This window comes from Mus pahari, chromosome 9 (genome assembly GCF_900095145.1).
Source record: "Mus pahari chromosome 9, PAHARI_EIJ_v1.1, whole genome shotgun sequence".
NCBI lineage: Eukaryota > Metazoa > Chordata > Mammalia > Rodentia > Muridae > Mus > Mus pahari.
This window is the reverse complement of record NC_034598.1, coordinates 8,427,304-8,440,019: the sequence shown is the minus strand read 5'-3', so window position 1 is coordinate 8,440,019 and position 12,716 is coordinate 8,427,304. Positions and strand designations below refer to the sequence as shown.

Sequence of the window (12,716 nt, the reverse complement as noted above, 5' to 3'; positions counted from 1 at the left end):
TGCAGTATAGTGAAACACTGCAGTATAGTGAAACACTGCAGTATAGTGAAACACTGCAGTATAGTGAAACACTGCAGTATAGTGAAACACTGCAGATACAGTAAGCTTACGATGTGTGGCGAGGAGCTGCGCACAGTGTGAGGTTAGAGTTGGCATGGAGCAGCTACACATGCTGGTGAGACTGTAATGTGGGGCAGCGAGCTGCACATACAGGTGAGGTTGTAGTGTGGAAAGCGGCTTCCCAGAGGCTCCATGTTACCTGAGCTTCAGTGGTGTGTGGAGTCTGGGACGCTGTTGGCCTGAGTCACAGAACTGGTGGTGTTGGACTCCTTGTTTCTATGAAGGGAAGGGAAGCTCATCAGTTGCTTTGTTTGTAGTTGCCAGTGTTGGGTACGTGGTATGTGGTATTGGTCTCTGTCCACAGCTTCTTTCACCTGACTCATGGTGTTGGAATAATTAACACACAGAGCTGCCTTCTCCCTCCCTGCCTTTCCCGTGAGTGTAACTGATTGTACCTTCACGTTGGCATATATTCCAGAGCTCCCCAAAAGGACATCACTTCTGAAATAAGATACCAGAGAACAGGTTTTCTGAGTTGTACCATCCAGAGAGCTGAAGACAGTTGTGTTTGAGTGGTGCTGAAGCCGGCAGAGTTCATGGGAAGGGAGTGATTGTAAGCCAGAGCAGCAATCCAGCTTCCTGGATTTGAGCTGTGGGCTGTCATGTCAGGTTGAACCCATTACCCAGCACCCCCAAATCCATCCCTTCGGTGTACTTGTACTGCAGTGATTTCTGCTGCTTCGAGCTTTGATGCCAGAAGAGGAGCAGCCACATTTGCAACACTAATGCAGTTTCTCCTGGAGTTTTTGATTGAGGCTAAGCAGAGCACCCTGCCTGTTCTCACTTGCAGGCAGAAGACATCATATTTTAAGATTCACGTAATTTTGAAGCAGGCTAATCTTTCTCTCTGGCTTAATAATAGGCTAATTAGATGTTTTAAATAGTATAAAGTGAGGTCCCTGTTTCAGATTAAGCCTCATCCTAGCAGTCCAGGGTACTTGGAGACATTTGCCTGATGTGTCTGGCATGAGGATCTGTGGCACCATACCAGCTCTTTGAGGACCTGATTTTAGACCTCCCGAGGCCAGCCAGGTAATACTGCTTGGACTAAGTCAGAGGCTAGTTTCCCTCAGCGCAGAAGCTACCAGATACTGGAAGTGTTTGGAGTTCAAGCCCTCTGGTCCCTGTTGGTGCAGCCTCCCTCCTCAGTGGGTTTGGTAATTGGGAAAGCACATGGTAGAAGAACTTTGGAGTTAGCCAACAGGCTGGATTTGCAGCACCAAGGCTTAACCAGACACACTCTTAACCTTTCTTATCTCTCAGCTTCCTGCTTGTGGGGAAAAGAAAATAAGATGTGATTTGTCAGGGACCGAGCATTGATCCTGGCAGGCAGCGAGCGCATGCATTTCCTCCAGATTGTAGTAAAATACGCTGTGTGAGTTTCCCTTCGTGTGCACTTGGTTGGGGCCACGGTTTGTTACTTGTGATTTCGAGTGAGTCTCTAAGTAGTGAAGGCCCCATAGCCTTGCAAGATGAACTAAGAGTAAGCTCTATCCCAGCTAGATCTCCGCTGCATCTACCAGGCCTTGCACCACCGACTGGTCTACGCCCTGTCAATTTGTTGGCCTCCCCATCCCTCTACTAGAACCTTCTGTCTGCGTCGGATTGTGCTATCTCCTAATACCCGGGTGAGACTGTGAGCTCACGAGCAACCTTAGTGTCCTTTCAGACTTACCCGGTGGGCGCTTACAGCAAAGCACTTGTGAGGCCCTCACTTCCCTTTCCCAGCTCACACCTTACAAGTGCAGCTCAGACCAGTCCTGTGGCTTCTGCTCCCTTCCCACAGATCCAGTGATTAGATGACAGCATTCTGAGTACTCACTGTAAACCCCATACAGGGTTGGGGGGGGGGGAGGGATGAATGGGTACGTGGGTGGAGGGAGGGAGGGATGGATGGATGGATAGGATGGGTGGGTGGGTGGAGGGAGGGAAGGATGGGTGGGTGGAGGGAGGGAGGGATGGATGGATGGATAGGATGGGTGGGTGGGTAGATGGATGGGTGGGTGAGTAGATGGATGGGTAAGGTAGATGTAGATGGATTGTGTCTTTGTCTTGTACATCCTGTACACTATTCCTTCAGTGTACCACTGTGCTGATAGTGTTTCTGGGTGACATCACCTTTATGCCTCAAGGCCAGGAGATGGTGTGTTCGCCTCAGCCCTGTTACAGCTTACTGACTGATTGTATCCAAGTCCGGCCTTACAGTCTCGCCCCCGTTTTCTTGCACTGTAAATATGGCTGCCGTTTCCCCTGCATTGTACCAAGCGTCTAATGTCACTAAAGTGACTCTGAACCTTCTGCTATGTCCCTGAGTTCTAGATGTGAGTTTCTGATGTCCGTTTTCATCCATTTCTATACACAATATGTTTAGGAAAAGATGTAGGTTTTTTTTTTTTTTTTTTTTTAAATCTCAGGTAAATTTTGGGTTGATAAAATGTTGTTAAACACTGCAAAATAAATCTCAAGACTGTTCTGTGATCCCTTGGCTTTGAACTCTCTGATACACTGGTCTTATCTGGCTAGATAATCATGGTTTTAAAGGGAATTTCAGCAGCATGCGTTTATCAAATCTCTCTTGAGAGAAGGAAACAATTTAAAAACCTCAGGGAAGAATACATTGAAGAGAAGAGCTGGCTAAAAGCTGTGGCCTAACCTGCTCTGTGGAGGAGACGTGTGAACTGGGTACCTGTGGCTGTTTCCTTGGTCTGGGGCCCGGACTGTGGAGTGGGAAGTGCGAAGCCTGGGGGGAGGAAGAGGGCTGGGCAGCAAGCCGTGGGTGTGGGCAGAGGTGTGAGGCTGCCAGGGTTCTGTGTGTGCTGGAAGTGCAAGCTTGGCTGGGAGGAATGGAATGTTCCCTCTTGCCCTCCAAGAGCAGAAGCAGCTGTGGGACAGCTCGGTGAAAAACCAAGATATATTATTATTGTTGTATTAAAATAAAGTCCACACTAGAAAACCCCACAGCACGGTGTGCGGCACATGCTGGCTGCCTCCACACTGAGACTTTGCTTCCCTGCTAGGATTTTTTCCTCAGCTGTTTCTCAGGCCAGCTCAACCTAAGGAAGGGAGGGGGGAGCACTGCTCTAACCCTGCTATCACTGGCTGTCTGCATGAAACCGTAAAACATGCTTCCAGAGGACATCTGTGGGTAGAGAATTACTGTCAGCAAATTTAGCGGGAACTCTTGTTTCTAGCTGGAAATGCAATCCCTCTGCCAAGTTCCCAACAACATTTATTTTAGAATATCGTTGTTTTTAAAGGCCCTTTAATGGTTTAAACTTTTAAGACTGTAGACAAGAGTAAGGCTAGAAACAGACAAACTTGTCTTCCACATCAGAGTTGATTGTGCAGTCCTTCTGATGAAGGGTTATTTACATTTTTATCCAGCTGAAAGGCTTATTTTTTGGCCACTATAGATAGCACATAGGAAAAAAATGTTTTTCAGTTTCCAGGCCTGCTGTCTGTCACACGCCAGGGTTGTGCTCTGACACTTGTCTTTGTATTCATCATGGTGGTTAGTCCAGAGGAGACTAGACTCTGGAGATGAATGCAGGTGAGGGCAGAGCCAGCTGAAGGGAACTGTGACTGCAAGGATGTCACTGCACTGCTAGCAGACCTGGGCACTGGGGATCAAGTGAGTGGGGTGCTTGCTCTAGGGGGAGGGGACTTCCATGGGTTTCATCCTGACTATTCATTAGCACAACCTGGGTGAATACCCAGGCCTCAACTGGGCCATGGTGGCACCCTGGAGGCAGAGGCAGGTGTCTCTTGAGTTCAAGGCCAGCCTGATCTACACAGTGAGTTCCAGGACAGCCAGGGCTACACAGAGAAACTCTGTCTTGAAAAAACAAAAATTAAAAAAAATAAAATACCTAGGCCTCACCGCAGGTATTGAACCAGACCTCTGAGAAGGGACATGGGTGAGGAAAGTCTCCCCTGGGAGACTCAGACAGGCAGCCGGACTGCAGCATTACTAACGAGCAGAAACCTAGATTCTCGACTGAAACCTTTGAGAGGCCCTGTCCACCCAGCCAGCGGTTCCTGTAGCCGCCTCTGTATGTGGCATGTCAGCCTCTGCAGCCTCAGAGCTGTCCATGCAGCCGTTGCCACCCGTGGGTCACCAGGAGCAAATAGAATCCAGGCATCAAACAGCTTTGTTCTAGATAGTGCCCTCGAGTCACTTGTTAGCCGCTGCTCACTGCATCTGCCTCAGCTCCTGCATCTGCCTCAGCTCCTTCCAAGTCATGTTTACCTTGTGGAGACTCTGCTAGCCCAGGCACCAGCTGCACATGCTTTCCCTGGACTACAGAGAGGGTTTGTCTGGAAGCAACATGTGGTACCAATTGATCTTTCTCGGCAACAGCAAGGAGAAATCTACTCGCTTTAAAAATAAAAAGGTTGTGCAATTTAACTCTTAAAAGCCCTGCTTTTTTTTTTTTTTTTTGCAAAGACAATTCCTCCTCCTCCTCCTCCTCTTTTATTTATTTTTATTTTCTGGGCTGTCTAAAGATAGAATGTGTAATGTCTGTCAACATATGAGCCCATCACTGCCCACTGGTCTCGGAGGACACTGTAGATGGCTTGTCTCCAGCACAGTGTTCATCCGCCTCTCATACAGAACCCATGTTTCAAGTTTGCCTCAGTGTTTGACTCACTGAGTGTCTAGTTACTGGCAATGCACCCTAAAAACCTTTACAAGTTTGTGATCCTTTCTTGGAAGGCACCACCCTCTCGCCTTCTGACTCAAAACACACGATGGTCAGGAAGCAGTGAGCTAGGGTCTGAGATGCCCACTTCTGCATGTGGGGTCTGCTGTCAAGACTTGTGCTTGGCACTCAGCCAGGGAGCATTGCGTGCCACGCATCATAGCCTCCTCGCAGGGATCCAGACATAGAGTGCATCTGATCCTGCCTTCTCCAGAGGGGCAGCTGAGGCTTGATCACAGCACTGGGCCTGTCTCCTCCGTGGCTCCCTTCCCTTGCTTGCTGTCTTACCCACCCACTCTGTAAATGAATGGTGGGATTCTCTGCAACTGTAGGCAGCTTCTCACCAACTCCTGTCCTGTTTTGAATCTACCTGTCTTCCTCATGATTTGGCATAGTTAAGGGTCATGGACACCATAGCCTCTGCAGTAAATGCATTTTGCAACAGAAAATTGTTCATTACATGAAGAAAATAATTATCAAATTGTAATCAGTGCAGCCATCTTTATGTTAATGTCTTCTAGGTGGGCCAGGCGAAGGGATCTTTAGGTGGTGGTCCACACTGCAGTCAGTGTGCCTGAAACGTCAATCCCAGCAGGCTGCCTCCTCCACACACCTATTGCATGACTCCTGGAAGGTTGGCCACTAATTGTGGCCACAGTCACGTTTGCCAGCATGGTTACTAATTAACCACATTGCAAAGGAGGAGTGTCACAGAAAGACAGGGGTTGTTCTTAGCTTTGCCCCCTTGGACGAACTGTAGGGGTTTCTTAAGGCTTTATAAATGTGTGTTGGAGCTGAGGAAAGCCAGCATGCCCGCATGGGAAGTGGTAGCTTCTAACAGACTCTTGGCTTAGATAACTGGAGCTGCTCACAAGGTCTGGATGGGTGGCTTCTGGGCAGCCTCAGTAACTGGTGACAGGATGGCCAAGCAGAACGCATGGTTGTCTAGCCAAGAGACTTCATAGTGGGCTTCAGGTGCGCGTGTGATATAATAAATGTAGGGCTAGAAAACCTGTGCTTGACAGAACTAGAGTTTCATCAAACTATTGTTTCATTACCTTCAGTTACCTTTCTTCACATAAAGTAAAGCCTTAGAAATGCAGATCATGTCTTACAATAGTAACATAAATTAGTGGAAAGCCACAGTTTGGGGAGGGGTTTGTTTGTTTTGTTTTGTTTTGTTTTCCAATATGGGTTTGTTTGTTTGGTTTTTTTCTCTGTGTAGCCCTGGCTGTCCTGAAACTCTGTCTAGACCAGGCTACCCTTGAACTCAGAGATTCTCCCTTCCTCTGCCTACCAAGTGCTGGGATTAAAGTCTGGGCCACCACCTCAGTCCAGCACAGTAGGTGATTTTTTTTTTAATGGTGGTTTTCCTGAGATTGAACTGGGGAGGACCTGTGGTCTTACAGGACCTTGCTGGAAAGACCTGTCTGAGCACCATAGATAATGGGCCCCAGGGATTGTGTTCTACCACTAATAACCCTCTAAAATGAAAGGCCACTAAAGGCAGGCTCTCCTTCCTAAGGTGGGCTCTCTGTAAGAGCCTGTGGTGGTCCCGTTGTCAGTGTGGATACCGATCTCTCCTCAGGAAGAACAACAACAAAATAGTTTTCTATAAAGTTTCTACATAAATTGGTGAAAGGCCCCTAAATTTCCAAGTATTTCATAAATGAAGTCACAATAAGATTATCTCTCTCTGTGTATGTTTCTCAGGGTATTTTTCCTGGCGTGTTGTACAGGGACATTAAATGGTGACTTCTCACAAACCTGCTGTGGGCCAGTGAAGGGCTATAGGCTAAAGCATAGCATGGAAGTTGGAAAGCTGCTCCCCGGTGTCAGTGCTAGCTGGTGGGCTGTGCTGTTTCATACCTCAGACCCTGAGACTCCATGTGCAGAATCGCTGATGGACTGCCTTACCAAGTTGTGAGGATTAGAGGCAGTGGATTTAAAACCCAAGGTTCAGTATCCAGCACTGCTAAGACCTGGCAGATCTTGACTTTGCAATTAGGGACAGGAGGCCAGCCTTCATGACCCGTCCCTGCCCTGGCTCCCTGTGGTACTGGCCTTGCATGCCAGGTGCTGAGGCCCTTGCAGAACCTTGGAGTCTGTCTCTAGTGTTAGCCACTTGCAATTGTATAAAATTATACATATATGTTGTTGGGGGGGTAGGGGTAGAATCATGTATCAGAAAATTCATAAAAGATTTCATTGATCTGTTAGTAGGTTTGGAATTAGGAACAGGAAAATATGTTTTAAAAATATCATTCCCTAAAAGACACAGGATCACTGGATATGCAAGACTGCTCATTTTTGTGAGCATTTGGTGTTTGTGTGAACACTTGGGTGAGAATAATTAGCGGGTGTCTGCTTTGTACCCCTAAAGCTTCCAGACTAGTTTCCTCTTCACCCTGAAGTCTGTGTTTACATTTTCCTAAATACATTGAATTACCTATGTACTCAGCGTGAGCCTTGCTCTTCTCTGCCAAATGCATGCTAGGAGTGTGCCTCTTACCCACATCATAAAGCATCCTGTTTCCAAGAAATAGTTTCTGAACCATTAATACACTGGTCATCATTCTAAACAAATAAATGAGAGGGAAACGGTGTGTCGTCTCCTGGGCAACACCTGCGCCACGGGGTCCTCGGGTGCTGTGTCTTACCCATCTTGGTGGCAGTTGTAGAAAATGGCAGCTGTCAGCAGAATGGCTGGTGCTCTTGGCCCAGCCTGAACTACAGTCCCTTCTTGACTAGGAATGCATATCAGGAATACTTTGTATTTTGAGTTATTTACTTATGACAAAATTCTGTTGACTTTCTGTGTTTTAAAAACAATCTGGTAGAACACATGTATTTGTATCTTCTACATAAATACAGTTGATGATTGCCAAGTCTTTTTAAATGTGACTTTTAGAATTGTTTGTATTTAATATGCAGTATTAGACAATGTCTTTTATCCTTAAACTTGCCAATAAAAACTCATATGGGTGGCAGGTTCTATTCCAGATGTGGGGAACACTGTCAGCTCTCTTCCTGCCACACACAGGGCAGGCATCATACAGATTAGAAGGAGCCTGCCCCAGCTCTGAGCACTCCTCACTCGGGACCTGCACTTCCTGAGAGGAGGAAAACGCTGGCTGATAGCGTGACTGGCTTCTGAAGTGCATTATCATCTGTCACTGTTATGTCACCCTGGCAGGGAGGGGTGGCTGGATTTTATCATGATCATAATGAAGATGGGAACCTGTTGGTGTTGCAGAAGGACAAAATGATTTGCATGGGGTCATGTGATTGGCCAGTGGCAGAGATAAGTCTGAGCCTGGTTATCCTTGGCAACTGGATGTGTCTGCTAAGCCAGAAGGAAGATTCTTGCAGTGGGTGCAGATTATTAGAATTTTAAGGGGATTTGCCCCACTTTAATGGGAGGAGGATTGTTTTAGATATATAGGAAACGTGTGAAATTAGCAGGAATTCAACATGGATCCACCGTCAAGTGTCCCCTCGTAGCACCCTACATAGGAGTCCTGGTATAAGTGTCGGCTCTGATGAGCCAACATTTATCATTATTATGAGCTAAGACCTATAAATACTAATCAGACTTCCCAGGTCTTTTCTGATTTGTGTGTGTGTGTGTGTGTGTGTGTGTGTGTGTGTGTGGTTGGTGTTTGTTTGTTTGTGTTCTGTGATGAGATCTCATTCAGGATGCTCTGGCTCCCGTTACATTTCCTGGTCACTCCTTTGCTGTGGCAGTTCTGGGCAGTACTAAACAGGCTTGTGTAAATGCCCTTTAATTGGAATTCATGTATTTCTTATGATTCATCGGGATTTGGGCTTTGGAAAAAGACTGATGGAAAAGTTGCCATTTTACCTAGGATACACAGTAACAATGTGCTGTGTTACCATCAGCTCTGGTCACCCAGCCACACGCATCTCTCAGATCTCTCTCTCCCCTTTTTCTTCTGTACTCTTTGGAAGGAAGTTGCTCACCCCACCCATCCTGAGAGTGCAGAATGGGTAAGTAAATGATGCCTGTTCTAAGGGAGTTTCTCTGTTCGTCTTATCCCTGACTTCTGCCCTGCCCTGTCAGCAGACATTATGTGCTGAGTTGTGAGCAGTGGCAGGGCTCCCTGGAGGGAACAGGTAAGCTTTCTGATAGAAGCATTTAGGAGCTAGTTGCTGCTCTATACTTACAGAGCCAAGGACAGTACAAGGACAGTACAGCCACCCAGGTGACTAGTTTCTCAGAGAGCTGGGAAGTTGGCTGCAAAGTATGGAGAGGGAGTGGCCTGGTCATAAAATATCAGTGTGAACTGCAGAATAAGAAACAAAGTTACAGACAGCAGGCAGTTACCTGGGAACTTGGGCAGTGTTGGTGAGTGTCTCCTTCATAGGACGCCCAACATGAGCCTTTCCACTTCACTTGGTGCTTTGAACCAAGTCAAAAAGATGTTTGTATATAAAACTGAAGCTGGGCTGGCAAGATGGTTCAGTGGATTAAAAAAAAAAAGCCATTTCCCCCAAACCTGATGGCCTGAGTTCAGTCCCCAGGGCCCACGTGGTGGAAGTAAAAAACAAAACAAAACAAAACAAAACAAAAAAACAACTCCCACAAGTTGGGTCCCCCCCATATGTATGTGTAGGTACCTTCTTTTCCCTCCTAAAAGTTATAAGAAATGTTTTGTTTGTCTCTTAGGCTGTTTGTTCTTTAGAAACACCTCGAGAGGTCTTTAGAAACCAAAGACTCTGCATGTCTGTTTGGCCTGAACCTTCCTGCTCACAGTTCCCTTTTCCCTTTCTCTGCAGAACTCCATCCGGCACAACTTGTCCCTGCACAGCCGATTCATGCGAGTTCAGAATGAAGGCACTGGCAAGAGCTCTTGGTGGATCATCAACCCCGATGGGGGAAAGAGCGGGAAGGCCCCCCGGCGGCGTGCTGTCTCCATGGACAACAGCAACAAGTACACCAAGAGCCGAGGCCGGGCAGCCAAGAAGAAGGCGGCCCTGCAGGCTGCCCCAGAGTCAGCAGACGACAGTCCATCCCAGCTCTCCAAGTGGCCTGGTAGCCCCACGTCCCGCAGCAGCGATGAGCTGGATGCGTGGACCGACTTCCGCTCGCGCACCAATTCCAACGCCAGCACCGTGAGCGGCCGCCTGTCACCCATCCTGGCAAGCACGGAGCTAGATGACGTCCAGGACGATGATGGACCCCTGTCCCCCATGCTGTACAGCAGCTCTGCCAGCCTGTCGCCTTCTGTGAACAAGCCATGTACTGTGGAGCTTCCGCGGCTGACAGACATGGCCGGCACCATGAATCTGAACGACGGGCTGGCCGAGAACCTCATGGACGACCTGCTAGATAACATCGCGCTACCGCCATCGCAGCCATCGCCTCCCGGCGGGCTAATGCAACGAGGCTCCAGCTTCCCGTATACCGCCAAGAGCTCCGGCCTGGGCTCCCCAACCGGCTCCTTCAACAGTACCGTGTTTGGACCTTCGTCTCTGAACTCCTTGCGCCAGTCACCCATGCAGACCATCCAGGAGAACAGACCCGCCACCTTCTCTTCCGTGTCACACTACGGCAACCAGACACTCCAAGACCTGCTCGCTTCAGACTCACTCAGCCACAGCGATGTCATGATGACCCAGTCAGACCCCTTGATGTCTCAGGCTAGCACCGCCGTGTCTGCCCAGAATGCCCGCCGGAACGTGATGCTTCGCAACGACCCAATGATGTCCTTTGCTGCCCAGCCTACCCAGGGGAGTTTGGTCAATCAGAACTTGCTCCACCACCAGCACCAAACCCAGGGCGCTCTTGGTGGCAGCCGTGCCTTGTCAAATTCCGTCAGCAACATGGGCTTGAGTGACTCCAGCAGCCTTGGCTCAGCCAAACACCAGCAGCAGTCTCCCGCCAGCCAGTCTATGCAAACCCTCTCAGACTCTCTCTCAGGCTCCCCACTGTATTCAGCTAGTGCAAACCTTCCCGTCATGGGCCATGATAGGTTCCCCAGTGACTTGGACCTGGACATGTTCAATGGGAGCTTGGAATGTGACATGGAGTCCATCATCCGTAGTGAACTTATGGATGCGGATGGGTTGGATTTTAACTTTGACTCCCTCATCTCCACACAGAACGTTGTTGGTTTGAACGTGGGGAACTTCACTGGTGCTAAGCAGGCCTCATCTCAAAGCTGGGTACCAGGCTGAAGGCTCACTGAGGAAAGGGGAAATGGGCAAAGCAGGTTAGTGCCCAATGTAATGGGAAAGCATCGCTGGTAGGCTGGGCGGAGCCGAGCGGGGCGGGGCTGGGGGGGGAGGGGTCATCTCCTCTCCTGACAGCGCGCGCGCGCGCGCGCGCGCGCACACACACACACACACACACACACACACACACACACACACACACACACACCAGTCAGGACTCCCAGCCAGTTCCTCAGAGTTTTACCTGTAAACGAGACAGGGCTCACAGCTGCCAGTAATAAAAAGAACACCCAAATATTCAAAAGTCGTCATACCCTCTGTATGTGGGTGGATGATAAGAGAAGGAAAGGGAGGAAGGTCATAGGTCAAAGGTCACAGGGAAACACACCAGCCCAAGGAGGTTTTTTGTTTGTTTGTTTTTTGGTTTTTTTCTGAGACAGGGTTTCTCTGTGTAGCCCTGGCTGTCCTGAAACTCACTTTGTAGACCAGGCTGGCCTCGAACTTAGAAATCTGCCTGCCTCTGCCTCCTGAGTGCTGGGATTAAAGGCGTGCGCCACCACACCCGGCAAGGAGTTTCTTAAAAAGGCCCACATCTAGCGCTGGTTTAATCTCTTGTGTGATGGTTCTTCACCTCTAGGAAAGTGTTAATGGCGTGTTCTTAGATCACCACCTCATTGATAGCAGAGATCCTTTGCAGAAAGGACATGAGGGATTGTGGGAAGAGTTTAGAACCAGCTGGTGCTGTGATGTTGTGAGAAAAAACAATGGACTCGAACATGTGGCACACACCTATAGTCCCAGCACCTGGAAGCAAAGCCCTTGCAGATGGCCGGGGCTACACAGTGAGGCCCTGAAGGTCCAGTCAGCTCCTTAGTCTCTCTCTCAGTTTGTACAGTGGGATTAGTGGTCCTTCCAGTCCATAGAGCTACTGTAAGAGTCAGATGCACAAGAGTGTCAGAGTTTTATAAAGCTTCACCAGGTCGGACCGTACCAAGGGCAGTGGAGTGAGTGTACTACTGACTGACAGATGACAAGCCGGGAACCACAGAGGTTGAATACTTTGCCCAGGTCACACAATTTGTCCCAGAGACTACACATCTTAAGTGGCTTGATTCATATTTTCTGTAAATGGGTTTTTAAAGGCACCGTGGCCCGAGCCCGAGTGTGGCGAGTAGACCAAACTTCCCTGAGCTCTTCTCCCGCACTGGGAAGGGCAGGCTGGTGTCTGTACCAGCTGGGTTGTCTCTGTGTGTGCGTCATGTGCCCGGGGTTGAAAGGCTCTGCACCCTCAGCTCTGTCTTCTTGTTTTTAATTTCAATCTCAGCAAGCTACTTACCTCCTCCTTCAAGCTGCACAGAAAAGGAACTCACAGCCCTGAGCCCCACCCAGCCCTGAGCCCCGCCCAGCCTTGTTACTCCTGCCCCCTGGTGCAGGCACCATGAGGGTCTGCTGCTGTGAGTGAGCAAGCGAGCCTGCCTGTGAGCTCACTGAAGCCCTCCCGGTAGCTGTCCAGGGGAGTGTCAGAGCATCCCTGGGCTAAGCGTCTCAGTGTTCCCAGGCCCAAGCTGGCTCCTGATGGGTCCTCAGGAGCCTGGAGCCAGGAGAAGACCATAGTGGAAGCTGAGTAGAGTGACCTTGTCAGCCGGTTTCTCCTGGTCCTGTGGGGTTGTGACCTTGTCAGCCGGTTTCTCCTGG

General features: G+C 49.0%; 1 protein-coding gene across 2 annotated transcripts in view; it reads left to right on the top strand.

Annotated features, from left to right (window-relative positions):
* Nucleotides 1-12,716, top strand: part of Foxo3 (forkhead box O3) — a 91,996-nt gene that overhangs the window by 64,959 nt on the left and 14,321 nt on the right. For both annotated transcript variants that reach the window (XM_021204853.1, XM_029542473.1), the window contains exon 3: nucleotides 9,624-11,059. In XM_021204853.1, the coding sequence (XP_021060512.1) occupies nucleotides 9,624-11,024 (1,401 nt within the window). In that variant the 3' untranslated portion in view covers nucleotides 11,025-11,059. The remainder of the gene's footprint in view (nucleotides 1-9,623; nucleotides 11,060-12,716) is intronic.